The sequence below is a fragment of the Nicrophorus vespilloides genome, unplaced genomic scaffold (assembly GCF_001412225.1).
Source record: "Nicrophorus vespilloides isolate i.1.1-1 unplaced genomic scaffold, Nicve_v1.0, whole genome shotgun sequence".
NCBI classification, from domain to species: Eukaryota; Metazoa; Arthropoda; class Insecta; order Coleoptera; family Silphidae; genus Nicrophorus; species Nicrophorus vespilloides.
In genome coordinates, this window is record NW_017099158.1 from 39856 (window position 1) to 55721 (window position 15866).

General features: G+C 36.8%; 2 protein-coding genes across 3 annotated transcripts; one reads left to right on the top strand and one right to left on the bottom strand.

The window, feature by feature from the left end:
- Positions 1–1245: 1245 nt before the first annotated feature.
- On the top strand, positions 1246–15378 carry LOC108564121 (putative oxidoreductase GLYR1 homolog). Its single transcript, XM_017923058.1, has 9 exons — positions 1246–1316; positions 1384–1420; positions 3948–4030; positions 4121–4247; positions 4316–4426; positions 4496–4663; positions 6689–6862; positions 13596–13727; positions 14581–15378. Exons 1-9 carry the CDS (start codon positions 1282–1284, stop codon positions 15232–15234), a joined length of 1521 nt encoding a protein of 506 aa, XP_017778547.1. The 5' UTR covers positions 1246–1281; the 3' UTR covers positions 15235–15378.
- LOC108564117 (immunoglobulin domain and leucine-rich repeat-containing protein 2-like) lies at positions 8121–11984 on the bottom strand. 2 transcript variants are annotated; one of them, XM_017923049.1, is made up of 5 exons: positions 11673–11984; positions 9470–11274; positions 9250–9394; positions 9043–9183; positions 8121–8967 (listed from the first exon to the last, which is right to left on the bottom strand). In XM_017923049.1, the coding sequence occupies exons 2-5, from the start codon at positions 11233–11235 to the stop codon at positions 8311–8313; spliced, it is 2709 nt and encodes a 902-aa protein (XP_017778538.1). In that variant the 5' UTR covers positions 11236–11274; positions 11673–11984; the 3' UTR covers positions 8121–8310. The 2 variants fall into 2 exon arrangements, with proteins under 2 accessions (XP_017778538.1, XP_017778537.1); XM_017923048.1 differs by having other exon boundaries at positions 9470–11282.
- Positions 15379–15866: the final 488 nt, after the last annotated feature.

Here is a 15866-nt window from a genome sequence, read left to right on the forward strand (position 1 = left end):
AATCATTAACTATCACTAAGTAAAGAATTTGCAAGATTTTATATATTTAATTATAAGCAATATTATAAGAACACTGAAAAATTTTAATAAATAAGGAAATATTTAAATTTATTTGTTTCATGTTGGTAGTTCTTTTAAAATCTGTAACAATCGTTGCCTATGTAAAACTCTATTATTTATATTCTAAAACGAACTATCTGTAGCTTTACACTAATTATGATTGACAAATTACACATATAACATGGAGTTCTTTCATTTCAATTTTCTTTCCCTTTAGATTATATCCAAATGATAATTTTTAGAGCTATTTGTAAATCAGATTTTAATCATACACTTTTCGTGAGACTTTTAGTAATTTTGTATTATATTTACAATTTCTAAAAGATAAATATTGTTTTGCACTTATATAAATTGTTTAGTTCTGCTTTAATTATAATATATAAAACGTTAAAATATAACAATATTTAATATATTAATTATTAGGAAATTATTGATTGAATAGACATAATTTCAAGCTTATAATGTTAATTATATACAAATATACTTTTATGTATAATTATTTTTAATTAAAACAGTTGTAAATTTGTATATAATTATAGGTAAAATTTAAATTTTAAAATTTTGATAGATTGGTTGCATACAACAATGATCATTTTTATATTTCATGAAAACAGAAAACTCATTTTTATTTCATTAATTAATCAAATTTAGGAATTATTTTAATGTTTTCTTTAGAATTAACACTTAAAATATTTTTAAAACTGTTGTTAAATTATTTAAGACTTACGGTCAATTACTTTTTATTATTTTAGAAAAACGTTTTAATTTTTGTATTGGTTTGTTTGTGATTATTTCGATACATATTATTATTAAAAATGTATTAACTGAATGTCGCTAAGATCTTGTAAGGTTTAAATGGTGTTTATAAATTTATTTTGGATTTGATTGCTGATGTGTAGGATTGGTTGCAGCATGTTGAGTGCGTGTGCTTTTGATTGTGGATAATTTCATTTTTATGGTACAGAAGATGCTTATGAGTTTATTTTTTATGATTTTTGGATTGGTTTAATCTTATTTTGTTGAATAAGTGAGATGTAATAAGATTTCTAAGATGTTTGCGAAGAGCATATGTTCGTGGGTCAAGTTTTAAGTTGGTATGCGTGTTTGGCTGTGAGTGCGAGCGAGAGGTGTTATTGCCCCCACCACCGATTTGTATACAAGCGCGCTATAAACATTATTTTGGCCATTCGTGAGTCTAGTGTCGTATAGTGAGGTGCTGCTATGTCGGAGGAATTCAAACTTGGAGATCTGGTGTGGTGAGTACTGGATTTGAAAGTGCGGGAAGGGCGAAAAGTCTAATCACCGAAACGCGTCTAATTTCAGGGCCAAGATGAAGGGATTTTGTCCGTGGCCAGGCCGAGTGAGTATTGAAAGCAGCCGCCACATTCGTTTCCACCAACCGTTTACACTGTAATCTGCGCAAACGCACGCAGCTCTGTTCGCGTTTTATAATACGAAATACGAATTCCTAAACCCGCGCGCTGAATTCATCATCCCTCTCGTCATTCATTCATTCATTCATTTTGATGAAGATGTCGAGGAAAGTTTGCCATTTGCGCCACGCATCAAAATCTTCGAACGTTCATAGTAGGAGGAATGGTGGACTCTTGTGTGTTTTCTCGTTGCGATTGTGGCACGATTGGGCGTCGCTGCGACTACTGGGGCCGAGACGTGATCATAACCTAACTTTTTGGCGTCGCTCGGGGGAACCTTGCCCCCCCCGGGCCCTGCGACCCGATGTCGCTACCAAAGCACGGCCTTCGTATTGCGCAACTTGCAGTGTAAACGACGGCATTGTACCCCCCATTTCCAAACGCACACAACATACAATACCTAAACGCTTCCTCCTTTTCCACTTAAGTTTGTTTGTTTCGTTTTTTTTTTGTTTTAGTTTGTTGGTATATAAAACGCGCCAAGTAAATCACGAGACTCCAAGTCTTTTTCCCTCCAAAAAAAAATCGAACGAAAACAAAAGAAACTTCGTACAGGATTTACATTTTTTGGCATTAGTCGTTCTCTTAAATAACGCAAACTTTGCTGGTTTTCAGCTTTACAAACTTTAGCATTCAGTGAAACATATTTATCAACTTGCTATATAATACAACATACAGGGAAACGTCAAAAACAAATGTTTAAGAGTAAACGTCAAATGATCATTTTACACACGTAACACTTCTGATTTAAATTCTTACGTTTCTATCTAAGACCGTACAATTTTAGCTTTAGTAGTAGACTCATAACAAAATATTAGTAAAGAAGAAAAGCGATGCTTTCAATTGTCAAAACTGACATTTTCTAAGTTTCATGAATATATTCCATATAAAAAATTATTTGTAAAGTGCAGAGAAAAGGATTTAAAACTGAATTTGACATATGTGCAACATAATTAGAATACAGCAACAACATCATTTTTAGTGAATTCATACTAAAACAATTTTCTAGATTGAATAAACTTTTCTCAAAAATGAAGCTCCATGTTTCAACTATTGACATTTGGATTTTCAAACTGTCTACAAATGTTGCCCATTAAATTAAATGTTTCAATCATTCAAGTAAGTTACCTTAATATCACGTTTATCAAAAAATATCACTTAACTTTATATGACGTTTATCGATGAATACATATCAAGTAATTTCCTTATAGTTAAACAAATGAAAAAGTTATTTAATTTTATTTTTGACAAATGACACTTTTCAAAGTTCAACTTTGTAAAGTTATTGTCTTAACATCACTTTTAACTGATTTTTGTATTTTTCTTAAAGCAAAATTTTAGATGCTTTGAAGATAACTATCACATTTTCAAAAGTTCTAGTAAATCCTTAGTTATAAAATTTATATGCAATTAATGAAAAAATCGTGTTTTGTATGAAAGATAATATTTAAAGATTAATTATCTAACAAAATATTTGAAATATTTTTATTAATTAGTAATCAATTTAAGCTGACTTTAGTTTGTTCTGTTATAAAATTGAAATGTCATTATTTAATCTTGTTAATTGTTTAAAACATGTTTTTCTTCTAAAATCATTTTAATGTAAAATTTAAGTACGAAACTAGTGTTTACTTTATCAGTTTTATTACAAATTTTATATATTTTTTTTTTATTATTAAACATCTTATATGAAAATATATTTCATAAAATTTCAAAAATACGAAAATTTCAATTTGCAAAATAAAATTTTTTGAAGACATGTCAAAAGTTGAAATAATGTATTATTATGTAAAACTAGCTGGATCCAAAACTCTATTTATAAAGTTTTAATAATTTATTAAAATTATTGGTTTTTTATATATAAATAATGACTAGAATGACAATTTATTCGCTGAAACATCAACATTTGATTGACATTTTATTAGTATACTATATGCACAGAAAATCATTATTTTGAAAAGTGAAAGTACTTTGATGCATGTTGAACATTGGATGATCTACCTTTTCCCGCCAAAATGCATTGTCTTCAATTTGGTAGGGTCCAAGTACTTATAAATGCAAACAACTTTTTCCGATAAGCACCCGCAGAATGAGGGGTAATATTGCAGCGAAAGTAGACACATAAAAAACTTTCAGGTTATATGTTTCGAGGGACTTTCCCCTATAATAATATATTCTATTGAATCTAATGATCGGTAAATACTGGCAGTTTCAGGTAATCTGCTTGATAAATATTCTTGTAGTGATTTTGTCACAAGTCATCTAGTTTAATTATCTTTAACTTAGGGTTTGTATAAAATTTCTTATATAATTCTGTTTATTGTATGAATACTATGTTTCATTCATTCGTAAACGTTCCATTCAAAATGATTCTCTCGCTCCTCGCACTTCTTCCTTCCTCCATTGTAAACAACTAGCATGTGCTAATTGCGTTCCCTTTCTGTGTTCTTGCAGATTGCCAAGCCTCAGAGTTACATCAAGAAACCGGCGAAGAAGATGAACATCCAGTGCGTCTACTTCTACGGAACCAACAATTAGTGAGTAGCGGTCGAAATTTCATGCGCGTTGCATTAACTTAATCCCGACACAATTCTTATATCCCCCTTCTGCTTGTCACCCTTCAATAGCGCTTGGATCGACGACGCCAATATCAAGCCGTACGAACAATACAAGGAGAAGCTCATCAACTCTAGCAAGAGTACTGCCTTCAAAGAAGCCGTGAGCGACATCGAAAGATACATGGTCATGAAGGAGGTAAGTCGTATGAAATGAAGAAAAGTACGAACGGTGCTTAATTGTTGGATGCGTCCTTTGCTTTGCAGGAGAATCCGAAATATGATCCGGACACTGAGGAGGATATGGACGGTGAGTTCGACAAGCTCATGGTCGAGGACGAGGAGGAGAAGATCACGCCAAAACCAAAACCCAAGAAGGTCGGTATTCGATGATCATTTGTGCACTTTGAACGATTGCTGATGCCTGTTTATGTATTTTATTTGCAGTCGCAGGGCGTAAAGAGACCATCTTCTGCCAGTAAAAATATGACGCCGAAGAAGAAACGCGCTACGACGCCGGAGGAGAACGGAGCGACGCCTTCGTACACCACCAGTAGCAATCGGATCAAAAATTATCACGAAATTCTAAATAGACCGTCAGTGACTGATGCAGTTGTAAGTTTACTTTTTTATTTATATTCTCTTATTATATAAACATTTGATCACTGTAAAATGTCACCATCAATTTTTCATATACATCTACGAGTAATTTAAAGATCAGTTCATTATCATTAGTTTGCAATAACCTATGTCAAGAATTTATTGCCACCTGTTGCATCATTTTTGTTACAAATTTCTTGATCAAATATCATTTAGCTTTTACTACAAAATTTAATTATTTCCATCCATTACATTAAATGTGATATCATATAGTTGAATATTCTTGATTTTTCGAAAACGAACAACTTTTTGAAGTGTTGTTGAAGGACAAACAAATATTTATGTCCCCTCATATAAATTAAATTCTGCATTTAAGGTGATAGCAAAATTGAATTCGCAAAAAAAGAGTGCTAAATATCCTTTAAACTGTAAAGAACTAAATTTACATTCATTATGGGACCGCGTAAAAGATTATGCTTAGGTGATTTGTTTTACCTTTTGTATACTTGTTAATATGTAATTAGCGCTTTCTGTAAAGTCAAAATATTACTAAAAGTTGGGGTTCTGAAAATATCCCACAGCGAGTCTTGGATGCAAATTCCTGTTATAATTTCTTTATATTTGAGAAATTTTATAAACATAAATTTGAATCGTCATTTTATGGAAATTGTTCATTTACTAATTAATTCAGTACCAGTAAAGTGTCGTGTTGATTACGCTTTTCATTTAAAGTTAAAACCGATATTTAATCCAATAAATCTTTGATCTCACGGCACGGAAACTTAAATTTCCGCGGCACACTTAAATCATGATGGTAATTTAATTTTCCTGTGTAAACTTTTATAGTGCTTCGAACTTTCTTGGAAAACAAATTAATTACATATTTTCATGGCTCATCGGTGAAAATCAAAAACACTGCACCAGTATATTGTAGGTTTTTATACTCACTTAAAATTGGAAAGTTGACTTGCATCCTATTTATTTATATTTTTTTTATAAATGTCTTTGTTTATTTATATTTTTAATAAGAAAATGAAAAGGAAGTTTTACCATAATTCTAGAAAGATTGCATAATTGTAATCATGCTTGCTGCTTACATACGGTGCATTTAAATTGTGTGCGGTTCCCATGAATCAATGTAAATTTCTTTGCTTGAATTTGGTGGTTAAATCTTCTATTTACGATCTCGATTTGCGCGTTTCTTACGTAATACACTTTCCACCGCATATTTAGATGTATGTGCGAAGTGACCAGGGTTGATCAGATTACTTCAAAAAGTATCTTTTTGTTTTCATTCATAAAAACTACAAGTTTTCTTTGCGGACGGAAAATGTGACAAATAAAAATCATAAATTCATTCAACATTAACTATAATAACTTCGCTTAACGAGCAAAATAAATTGTAAAAATGACTCGCTTAACGAGCGACGTTTCGCATAACGAGTGAGTGAGGAAAGGAGAAGTCTCAGATTGTGCGCCTGCTACATCATTTTCAAAACTTTTGTTCACATATTTGTATTTTTATATTAAAACGCGAAAGAATAAAAATAACCATAGTTATGAATAGAAATATCATTAAACAACGAGACAAAGTTTTACTTTTTGTTCCGACATGGAACGCATTATTGTATTTTACATTACTTTATATGGGGAACGGATTATTCTCGTTAAACGAGGTTCCACTGTATATATATAATATAAAAAAACATTATTTTAATTTAATAGCATGTTCATTTCTTTCTCTAGGAAAAACTGTAAATATTCATAAGTTTCAATGAAAAAGATTTCAACAGTAATCTGCTGGCAAATGTTGTACAACTTTTGTTAATCTAGTGTTTCATTGAAATAAGCAAAATGATTAAAATTTCGATGGAAACTAGTCGAATTTAGGTTCGAATAAAACGTAAAATCTGAAATTTATCCGGGTTTTATGAATTATTCGAAACACAGGATCCTAGGTATACACTCTGCAGTAAATCTTGACGAGCGTATTTTTTTGAACCTTCTGATTACGCGCCTAATGTGACTTTTTCCCCACAGGAATCGCCAATGGTTGACCTAACCAATATATCCGATAACATGAAGAAGAAGAAAATCGAAGCTTCTACGAAGACATTCGGCTTCCTCGGTCTGGGAATTATGGGTTCGGGTATAGTCAAGAACCTAATCTATTCTGGGCACAAAGTCAACATATGGAACAGGACGGACAAAAAGGTAAGCGACATCTCTACTTCATCCATTCATTATTTACAAGCGTATTCATGGTAAATATCGATTATAGCAATAGGAACAAAAAGTCGGGTTTTGTTGTTGTTTTTTTTTTAATTGTTTTTATTAATGAGTAACAAATACATGCTAATTATTTTATACATCTAAAACAGAAGTAGTAATCACAATATACATACAACGTTAACAAGAAACACGCTTCATAAGAAAAATAGTTGTATATCATTATCATCACCATCTGATTGGTACCCGCTTAAAGTATCATGTATATATAGTACTCTCTTTCCATAACATATTATATGCATACGCTTATTTTGCTTCAAAAAGTTACACAATAGGTATATATTATTAATATACAACAACACTATTAGAGGGAGCGCGAAAAGTTATACAATTGGAAGAAATCGGAGAAGTATCATAATCAATTTTATTATCTTAAGAGTTGTATTTACTTTAATATCCCTAACTGAAACAAAGAACCACAGAGCGTACGCCTATAACTATTCATTATTGTATGTATGTAGATATATACCATTCGGACTTAGGAATCTCAACACCGAATTCCGCATCTAAAAAAATAAGATTACTCTTTCTCTATACATACATTTATATATTTTCGCCAATTTACTGGCTAAACACATTATTATTATCTCACTACGTATTAATTAATTAATTTACTTATTATCTAGCATATACATTTTTTTTTGTCACTAACATCATAAAGCAAAATTACACGAGATTCATTTTTGTTTCGTTCTCGTTTAATTCTGCACGCTGTCTACCCTGTCTGTGTTTTAACATGATTTGCGAAGAAGAGGTTCCAAACAAAAACTCGGCCGCTTCCCGTGTAATTTTCATTCCTTCAATGTTGTTATTTTTGTTTGTTGTTAGTTTTTAAATTGATTTTATCTCGAAAATAGAACATTCAAATTCCATAAAGAAAATAGCGCAGTTAATTTTATAATAACGTAATCAAAATAATTAATATATAAAATTCTCTTAGGGTCATTGCGTTATTACATATCTCGTCGTCATCATCAAATTTGATACATTTCTCAGTCTTGTGTATGTGTGTGTGTATGTGAATGTGTATATTAGATGTGTGCAATTTTTTTTCTCTTCGTCTGCGTTTTAATAACAATTCATAGTTAAAAGTGCCGACTAAAAATTAACCACGTCCTCTTTTTTTCTATGCAGATATTTATATTTAGTAGTTAGTAAGGTTCAGCACTAATCCGTTTCAAAGTATTACGTGAAAATTTATTTATTTAATTTCTTAAAGGTACAACAATACTTCTTAATATTCCATTTCCGTTTCTCTCTTAGTTTCGTGTTTGTCTATCTATTGGCACTAATGGGATTTCGGTTTGTTTATTCATCATTTATAATATACTCTGTTGTTGTTTGTTTGCGATGGCGAACTCTACTCACTTTCGTTACAAGGACGTCTCGGGGCAATCGTCTTCGTCGTTGCTGTTGGTGGTGGTGATATGTGATGGTGACGCCTTGTTACTGCTCAGATCTGGCATGCTGGTGCTCTGCTGTGGTTCAGAATCATCTTGCACCTTGTGGATGTCGCTCGAGCTGACAGTCATCTTCATCTTTTTCGCGATGTCCTTGTGCACCGCTGCGAACATCAAAGGCTCGTACTTGAGAGCCGGCACCATCGGCTTGTTCTCGATATAGTTGATGTGCACTCCAGCCAACTCGTCGTCCACTATTTTCGATCCCAAGGATCTCTCCGTAGGTGTATAGTACAGCGACAGCTTGCTCTGCAGAATGCCCTCGGTGGGATCATCGATGATGGTCAGCCGCTCGATCTTCGTCTTGATGTACATGTCGATGCTGTCCATGTCGTTGGGATCGAATACGATGGAATCGGCCTGGCCGCAAGTACCAGCACGGCAGTTCTCGAAGTACAAGCTGGGCAAGTTCTCCAACACGCGGTTCAAATTCTGCTGCTGGTATTTGTAAGTTTCCCTCAGCTGCAGTACTTTGTGCGCGCTGAACTTTCGGATCTTATTTCTCTGGAAGATGTAGTTCTCGCGCACCCAATTTAGTTGACCCGTTGAATAATCGCGCACCTTGCGAACCTAAATAATACAAAAATTGAAGAAGAAGAAAAGATATAAAACGCACAAATCAAATGATTAAACATTCATCATTACCTGATCGTGGTATTGGCATCGCAAAGTCGTCAGATGCTGCGTGCCTGCGTCCCGGAAGTCCTTCAGGTGCTTAGCCTGCGCTTGGTAGCTGTTTTGAATCCATTCCACTTGCTGGGTACAATTGTCTTTGATCCGATGAACCTAAACAAGATAATTCAAAGCAAACAAAATAGAAAAGAGAGTTAGTGTGGGGAATAATATATGTACCTGCTGCGTGTAGTTTTCGCGTAGCTTCTCCAGCTGCTGCGACTTGTACTGTTCAATATTGTCGAGGAGATCGTAAATCTGGCGGGCACGCGGCGGGATCCGTTCGCGCCTGCAGAAACTGCAGCAACTGTTTAGTATTCCCAATCTGAAATGAGAGCACACATAATAAAAAGCAAGTCGTAGAATACGCACGCCGCATTGCAGATGGCAAAACACTCACTTGTTGAGGATGTAACGCAAGAACTGTATGAGCAGTGTGAGTGCCAGGAAGGTGGCAGCGCACTGCAACCCCACGAAGATACTGAGGATCTTGATGTGGTTCCAATCGGTAGGGTCGATGTGCAAGAGCACGTCCGATGTTTCGTTGGCCACCGGATTGCTAGCGTAGCAGGTGTACCTGCCACAATCCGCGCGTGTTACGTTGATAATAAAGAGGGTGCCGTTATCCAAAATCTGAATGCGCGGCGGAATGTTCCTCATGGGCTCGAGGTGCTGATTGTGAGCGTGCGGATGCTTGTGGAAGATGTCCGCAACAGAAGGATCCGGATTCCAATGGTAGACCTCGCGCGTCGGTGTGACCCACGTTATGGAAGGCGGTGGATTTGCAGAGTATCGGCACTCCAGCAACGCGTTGCTCTTCAGTCTGTACAGACTCGTCGGAGTTTTGTACATTATCCTCGGGCCGGTGCAATTCAAATGTTGCAGAGTCGGAATCATGTCATTGGGATAAGCGTAGGGACCGCAGCTGAGATCTGACAATGTAAGATTCATGGCCCTCTTGCTCTCTGCCCATGGACCGAACCAAAACATGCGGCAGTCACAGGCCCACGGATTATCACTGATGTTTAACGCCTTCAGACGCGTCAGATTGGCAAGAGTTAATGGCAGGAACGTAAGTGCATTGCCGCTTATATCCAAGTTACGTATATTTGGCGTATCAGCTAAAGCATACGTCTCGATCTCTGTAAGCATCTTGTTGTTTCTGATGCTCAGATGCTCCAATTCGGGTAGACCCAATAGTTCTGTATTCCTTAAGATCTCGATCATGGTGTTGTCTAGCCTTAAAGTCTTGATCCTCTGACTGAAGTGAAAAATGCCGTAAGTTAGATACTTAAGCCGATTGTCGCTCAAATCGAGACGCTGCAGATTGTGCAGACCTCTGAAGGTTCCGCTCGCAATATTTAGGATCGGATTATTGGCCAGGTTTAAGTATTCCAACTTGTTCAGGGAGTCGAAGAGGCCCTTCGAGACTGTGCCCAACGAGTTGTTAGACAGATTCAATTCACGCAGATCCGTCAAGTCGGCGAGAGCGTTCGACGTCAGTTTAACGATCCTATTGTCGTTCAAGAGGAGGATTTCGATGTACTTGTTGAATTTGAAGAAGTGATCGAGCAGCGTGACGATGTAGTTATGCGATAGATCCAAGATGTGCAGGTTACCCATCGGCGCAAAAACTTGGAACGGTAGTGCGTGGAGGCTGTTGTGAGCCAGACACAGTCTGTCCACCATGGACACGTTCACGAACACGTTGCGTGGAAGATCATCGATGTTGTTCTTGGATAGGTTCATGGTTCGCAAGCTCACGTAGCTCATGAACTGATAAGGTACGAGGGTGCGAATGTCGTTGTGGCTGATATCCAGGTTGACCAGTGAACGGGGATTCGCTATCAACGAGGTGTTCACCAGGCTGTTCCTCCATTCCAACTGATGGAGGTTCGAAGCGTTGAAACGCTTCGTCACCGTCGCGTTTATTAAGATTAGGTGGGTGACATCTTCGGGAATGTCCAGGACGTTCTCGAAGACGGTGTCCCAGCACTGCAGGGACGTGGTATTGTTCCTCGAGCACCCTGGTTGGTGCTCATCCTCGTGGCTTCTTCCATGGCGATAATTGTTACTGCTGTTGATTCCGGGCGCGAACAACAGTATTAGCAGTAAGAGCAGGATCGGTGCTGCTGCGGCCCTCTTCACTAGCCGATTGTAGTCCATTCTTTATGAGGCATTGTCTCTACGCGCGCACAGCTGCCACTAATTACCTACAAATTAATTAACGATGCCAACAACAAAAAAAAAAACAGACAAACCAAAAAGAAATATAGATTTGATGATGGGGGCAAAGGATGGAAACAGGTGCTCGCTTTCGTTCTCTTTCACACTCGCTCATTCACTACTCTGTCGCACTGTAGATACGAGTTATTTCTGTTGGAACCCGTTCCTGGTATGATAAGAATGCGATGAGCAAATGCATGAACAAATAATAACAAGGATCGCGCGCGTCGTCTACGCTTTCTTGACTTTGCACCTCACATTCCGCATCATTTATTATTATGATACACTCTACAGTGCAACCATTTAATCAACCCACAAGGAAGGAATGGAAGGAAGAGAGAAATCTACTCGTTTTGTATTGTATGCATGTTACTCACCACCGATGCTCGACATCGTATCAATATTTTATATACTATATACTCTCAACTCAATATGTCTAGTAAGATTTCGCTGAAATTCGGTGATTTTCCCGTTTGCGTTTGATCAAATTGATCGAGAAAGGAAAGAAAGAAAATAAAACGTGGATGGAATGAATGCGTTTTGCCGTGTACTCGCTACAACATCCAATGTTCACTGTCGAACCAACGACGCACCAATATACAAAAAAAATGCCTAGAGTGTGTCTAGCCTACAACATTTCACGCACTCAGCTGTGCGGTTCAGAAGCAACTGGGACGAGTCCATTGGGTGCTTTTCCGAGGGGAGTACGCGCGCAGCAAGAACCTGGGTCTTATTTGCGCCGACGCCGGACGACCTCTCCGTTCCGCCATGGATCGCATTCTATTTATCTCTTTCTCTCTACTATCCCTGTTCGTGTCCGATACCAATGGGTTCCTCCTCTCCCTTCGCCTTCCGCCCGTACGAATGGCAATGTTGCTAAAAGGAAAAAGAAACGGAACGGGGAAAGAAACGAAAAAAAAAAATGGAGATTGGAAACGCCACCATGCGCGCACACGAGCACGCTATTCCCATCCTCGTCAATACTATTACGTGGCCGATTTCCGTTTCGCCATGTTTCATATACCTCTCACAACGAACGAACGAACGCAATGATGATGATAATAATAATCAAACAAACCAACAGTGGACGACTTATCGCCCATTGATTGTCCCGTATGTTTAGGGGTCAATTGACGAAAATTTAGCCAATTATATGCCACTATTGTGGGGCTTCCATCGATCGCATCGAAGCTTTAGCAGTTGGTAATGATGATGATGATAATAATCATGTGGAAAGAAGGAAGGAATTGGGAAAGGTGTTTGTGACGCGCGCCTCTTGCGTAACTGTTGTTTGGTCGCCTAGTTAGCGGCAATGATCGCTAATCTTACGAATTCAATGGCGCAAATTAGAATTATCCTGTGCACTTGACCAAACACATTTGGCATCTTACAGTCATTTTCTCTCTCTCTCTCTCAATTTTCTTTTGCAACTTTCGACCTCGTTTCCTGCCGTAATTGGATTATGTCCATAATTTGAAGCATCAGCAATTGGAAAACTACATTTACGAACGAATTTACCAAAGTAAAACACCATCTACGTTTTATAATTAGTTAAATATTGATGATGAAGTACTTTACCATGAAATTGTAGTATATTTGATATTTCTAATTCGAATGAAATCTTTATTATACCATAGATGGATTATGTACAATGCTTAAAAAACAATAATATTTTGGGTCTAACCAAGACTGACAATTTAAATATATCATTATCATGTTATCCCGTTTTTTTTTAAATGACGTTGGATACAACATCTTACATATTATTACGTAAATTGAGAAACCGGATTCTCTTACAAAGTTGTATATCGATTAATTCTGGACAAACAAAAACACCATTTTTATCGACGCTTGGTATATTATTCACTATACTGTATACTTTCTCATTACTTGTTTCTTTTCTTTTAATTTAGAGAATTTGAGTACTTAATCTCGAAGAATACACTAATCTTTATTGGAATTATAAATTACAAAATCCTACTTTCGTATTGCGTATTAATGCACAGACACTTTCTAAAAGTGTCTCAAAATTTAGATTTATCTTTCTACACATGTATAGTTGAAAATTGCCGTTTCGTATCATGAATGTGAATTGAATTTCGTTTATTAGTAATTATGTATTAGTAATCAATTGTACTTTTATTTCAACTAACAGTATTCATATGTGCTAGAAGAAACAGTATAGAAATACTACGCGGTGTTGTTTGTTGTTATGTAACGGCGCTTCAATTATTGCTTGCAGTATAAATTACTCTCGATATTAACTAGTGTTTATTCTTTTTTCTTCTATGGCTTTCCAGGCTCAGGACTTGAAGGAAAAGGCGGATGAGATTAATGTCGGACTGGTCCAGATTTACCCAACCCCCAGCGACATTGTCGCCAATTCCGATATCATATTCTGCTGCGTTAGTGACCCGACTGCTGTTAAACAGGTGAGTTTCTTACGGTAGGAGGAGTGGGGCAGGAAAGAAGAAGGACGATTAATCCATTTTGGTGGATAATTAAAAATATGTAACGGATTTGCTTATCAACGATGTGCGAGTTCAGATAAGGTCGACCTTGGGTTCGAGCCTGTTTATCTCCGCTCAATTTGCAAATGGAACAATAATCGAGATGTAGAGAGAAAACGCGTCGTTCGATTTTTACGTCCGGCATCATAATGTAAACTTGACCAAGATTGGACCGACGGTTCCAAGTTCAATTTCGAGCTGCTCGTATTGCGGCAGGAGGAGGTATAGGATCGATTGAAATGAAAGTACATATTTTCTCCGATACAACCTAATCTAATTTTCTGCATTGTTTCACCACCTATCCTTCTCGAAATTACGAAAAATTTCATTTTTTTATACCTCTAGTTAACTAGTTAACTAGTTAGTCAACAAAACATCTACGAACTTTGGACTTTTACATTTACATTGAACGAATTACTTTTCTTTTCAAACGTTTTATATGTACCGTATTCGAAATATTGTTTGAGTATTATTTTGGCACATCGGTGATTCATAATATTGAATGCGTTTTGAATATAGAGCAAAATAAAAGAAACAAAATGGAAGGAAAGAAAAATCAAGCAAGAGGTTTCAAATAATGCAATGCGAGGTGTAGTCAAGGTCGCAGGTGAAATTTCTCGCTCGTTTCGTGAAAGTGTTGTCTCTTTTACTTTACTTTTTAATTTGGATGGATATTAAATAATATTGAGGGCAATCCACTGTTAATATATATACATATATTTAGTGATGACCGAGTATTTATTTCGATTTCAATGTTTTCTTTTACTTCTTGTAGATGATGCAAGGCAATTGCGGCATCCTGTACGAGGATGGGAACTTGAACGGCAAAGGGTACGTCGAGCTGACGAGCGTGGACAGCGACAGCTCGAAGGACATAAGCAAGTTGATTAAGATGTACGGCGGTAAGTATCTGGAGGCGCAGCTCGTTGGCAGCAAGAAGGAGGCGGATGAAGGAAACCTGATCGTCCTGGTGGCCGGCGACGAGGATCTGCTGAAGGACTGCAAGAGTTGTTTCACGGCGATGGGACGGACGGCGTTCAACCTGGGCAACGTGGGTCTGGCATCCAAGATGAACATGGCGTTGCAGGTGATCAAGGGGGTGGCACTGGCAGGACTCGCCGAAGGATTCGCGCTCGCCGATCGGGCGGGTATCTCGCCAAAGGACGTGCTCGAGGTGTTCGAGCTGACGAGCCTCTGCTCGCCGTTCCTGCGCGCCAAGGCCGATATGATTATGTCTATGGACTTTAGGAACGTGGAGCAACCTCTGCAGCATATGCAGAAGGACATGCGGCAGGCACTCGAGCTTGCCGATACGCTGACGCAACCCCTGCTGATGACATCCACCGCGAACGAGATCTACAAGCACGTGAGGAGATTAGGCTATGATTCTCACGACGTCGCCAGCGTTTACATGAGAGCCCGTCACTGAGAAGTACTGAATCATCGCTTCAAAAACAAAAACAGCAACAACAATAACAACAGCAGCAACAACAACAAAAAACAAAATATTGTAACGAAAGAAAGGAATAGAGAATTCGAGAAGGAGAATTAACAAACACCACCATTGATTGAAGAAAGGAAAAATATAGAGGTGAAAAAAGTAAATAAAATAAAAATAAATCGCTGAAAAGAAACAGAAAACGCATATTTGTTTTCCCCATTTCTTTCAAATATTTTGTTGAAATTTTTCGATGCGGTAAGGAACCAAGCAAGGAACACACTGTTTTTGTTTTCCCTTCGAGGCGGTCGCGCGCGCGCTCTCGTATATACATATTGTAATTTTCAAATTGACTAGATTTCGTTCTACTACAATTACTACAACTATTACTAGAAACTACATATTGTTTAGGTTCTTATTATTTTTTATTTTTGTTTTTTTTTTTCCTTATGATTATATAACATTACTTTTAAAAAAAATAATTAATTTCGATGATTATATAAAACAATATGACGGATAAGCAGGAGAGACGGAAAAAGGGATTGCAATCATTTAGTAAAAAATAAAGACTTCTCCGTCGCCCCTCGCCTATTACATATGTGTTTTTTTTTCTTTGTAATAAT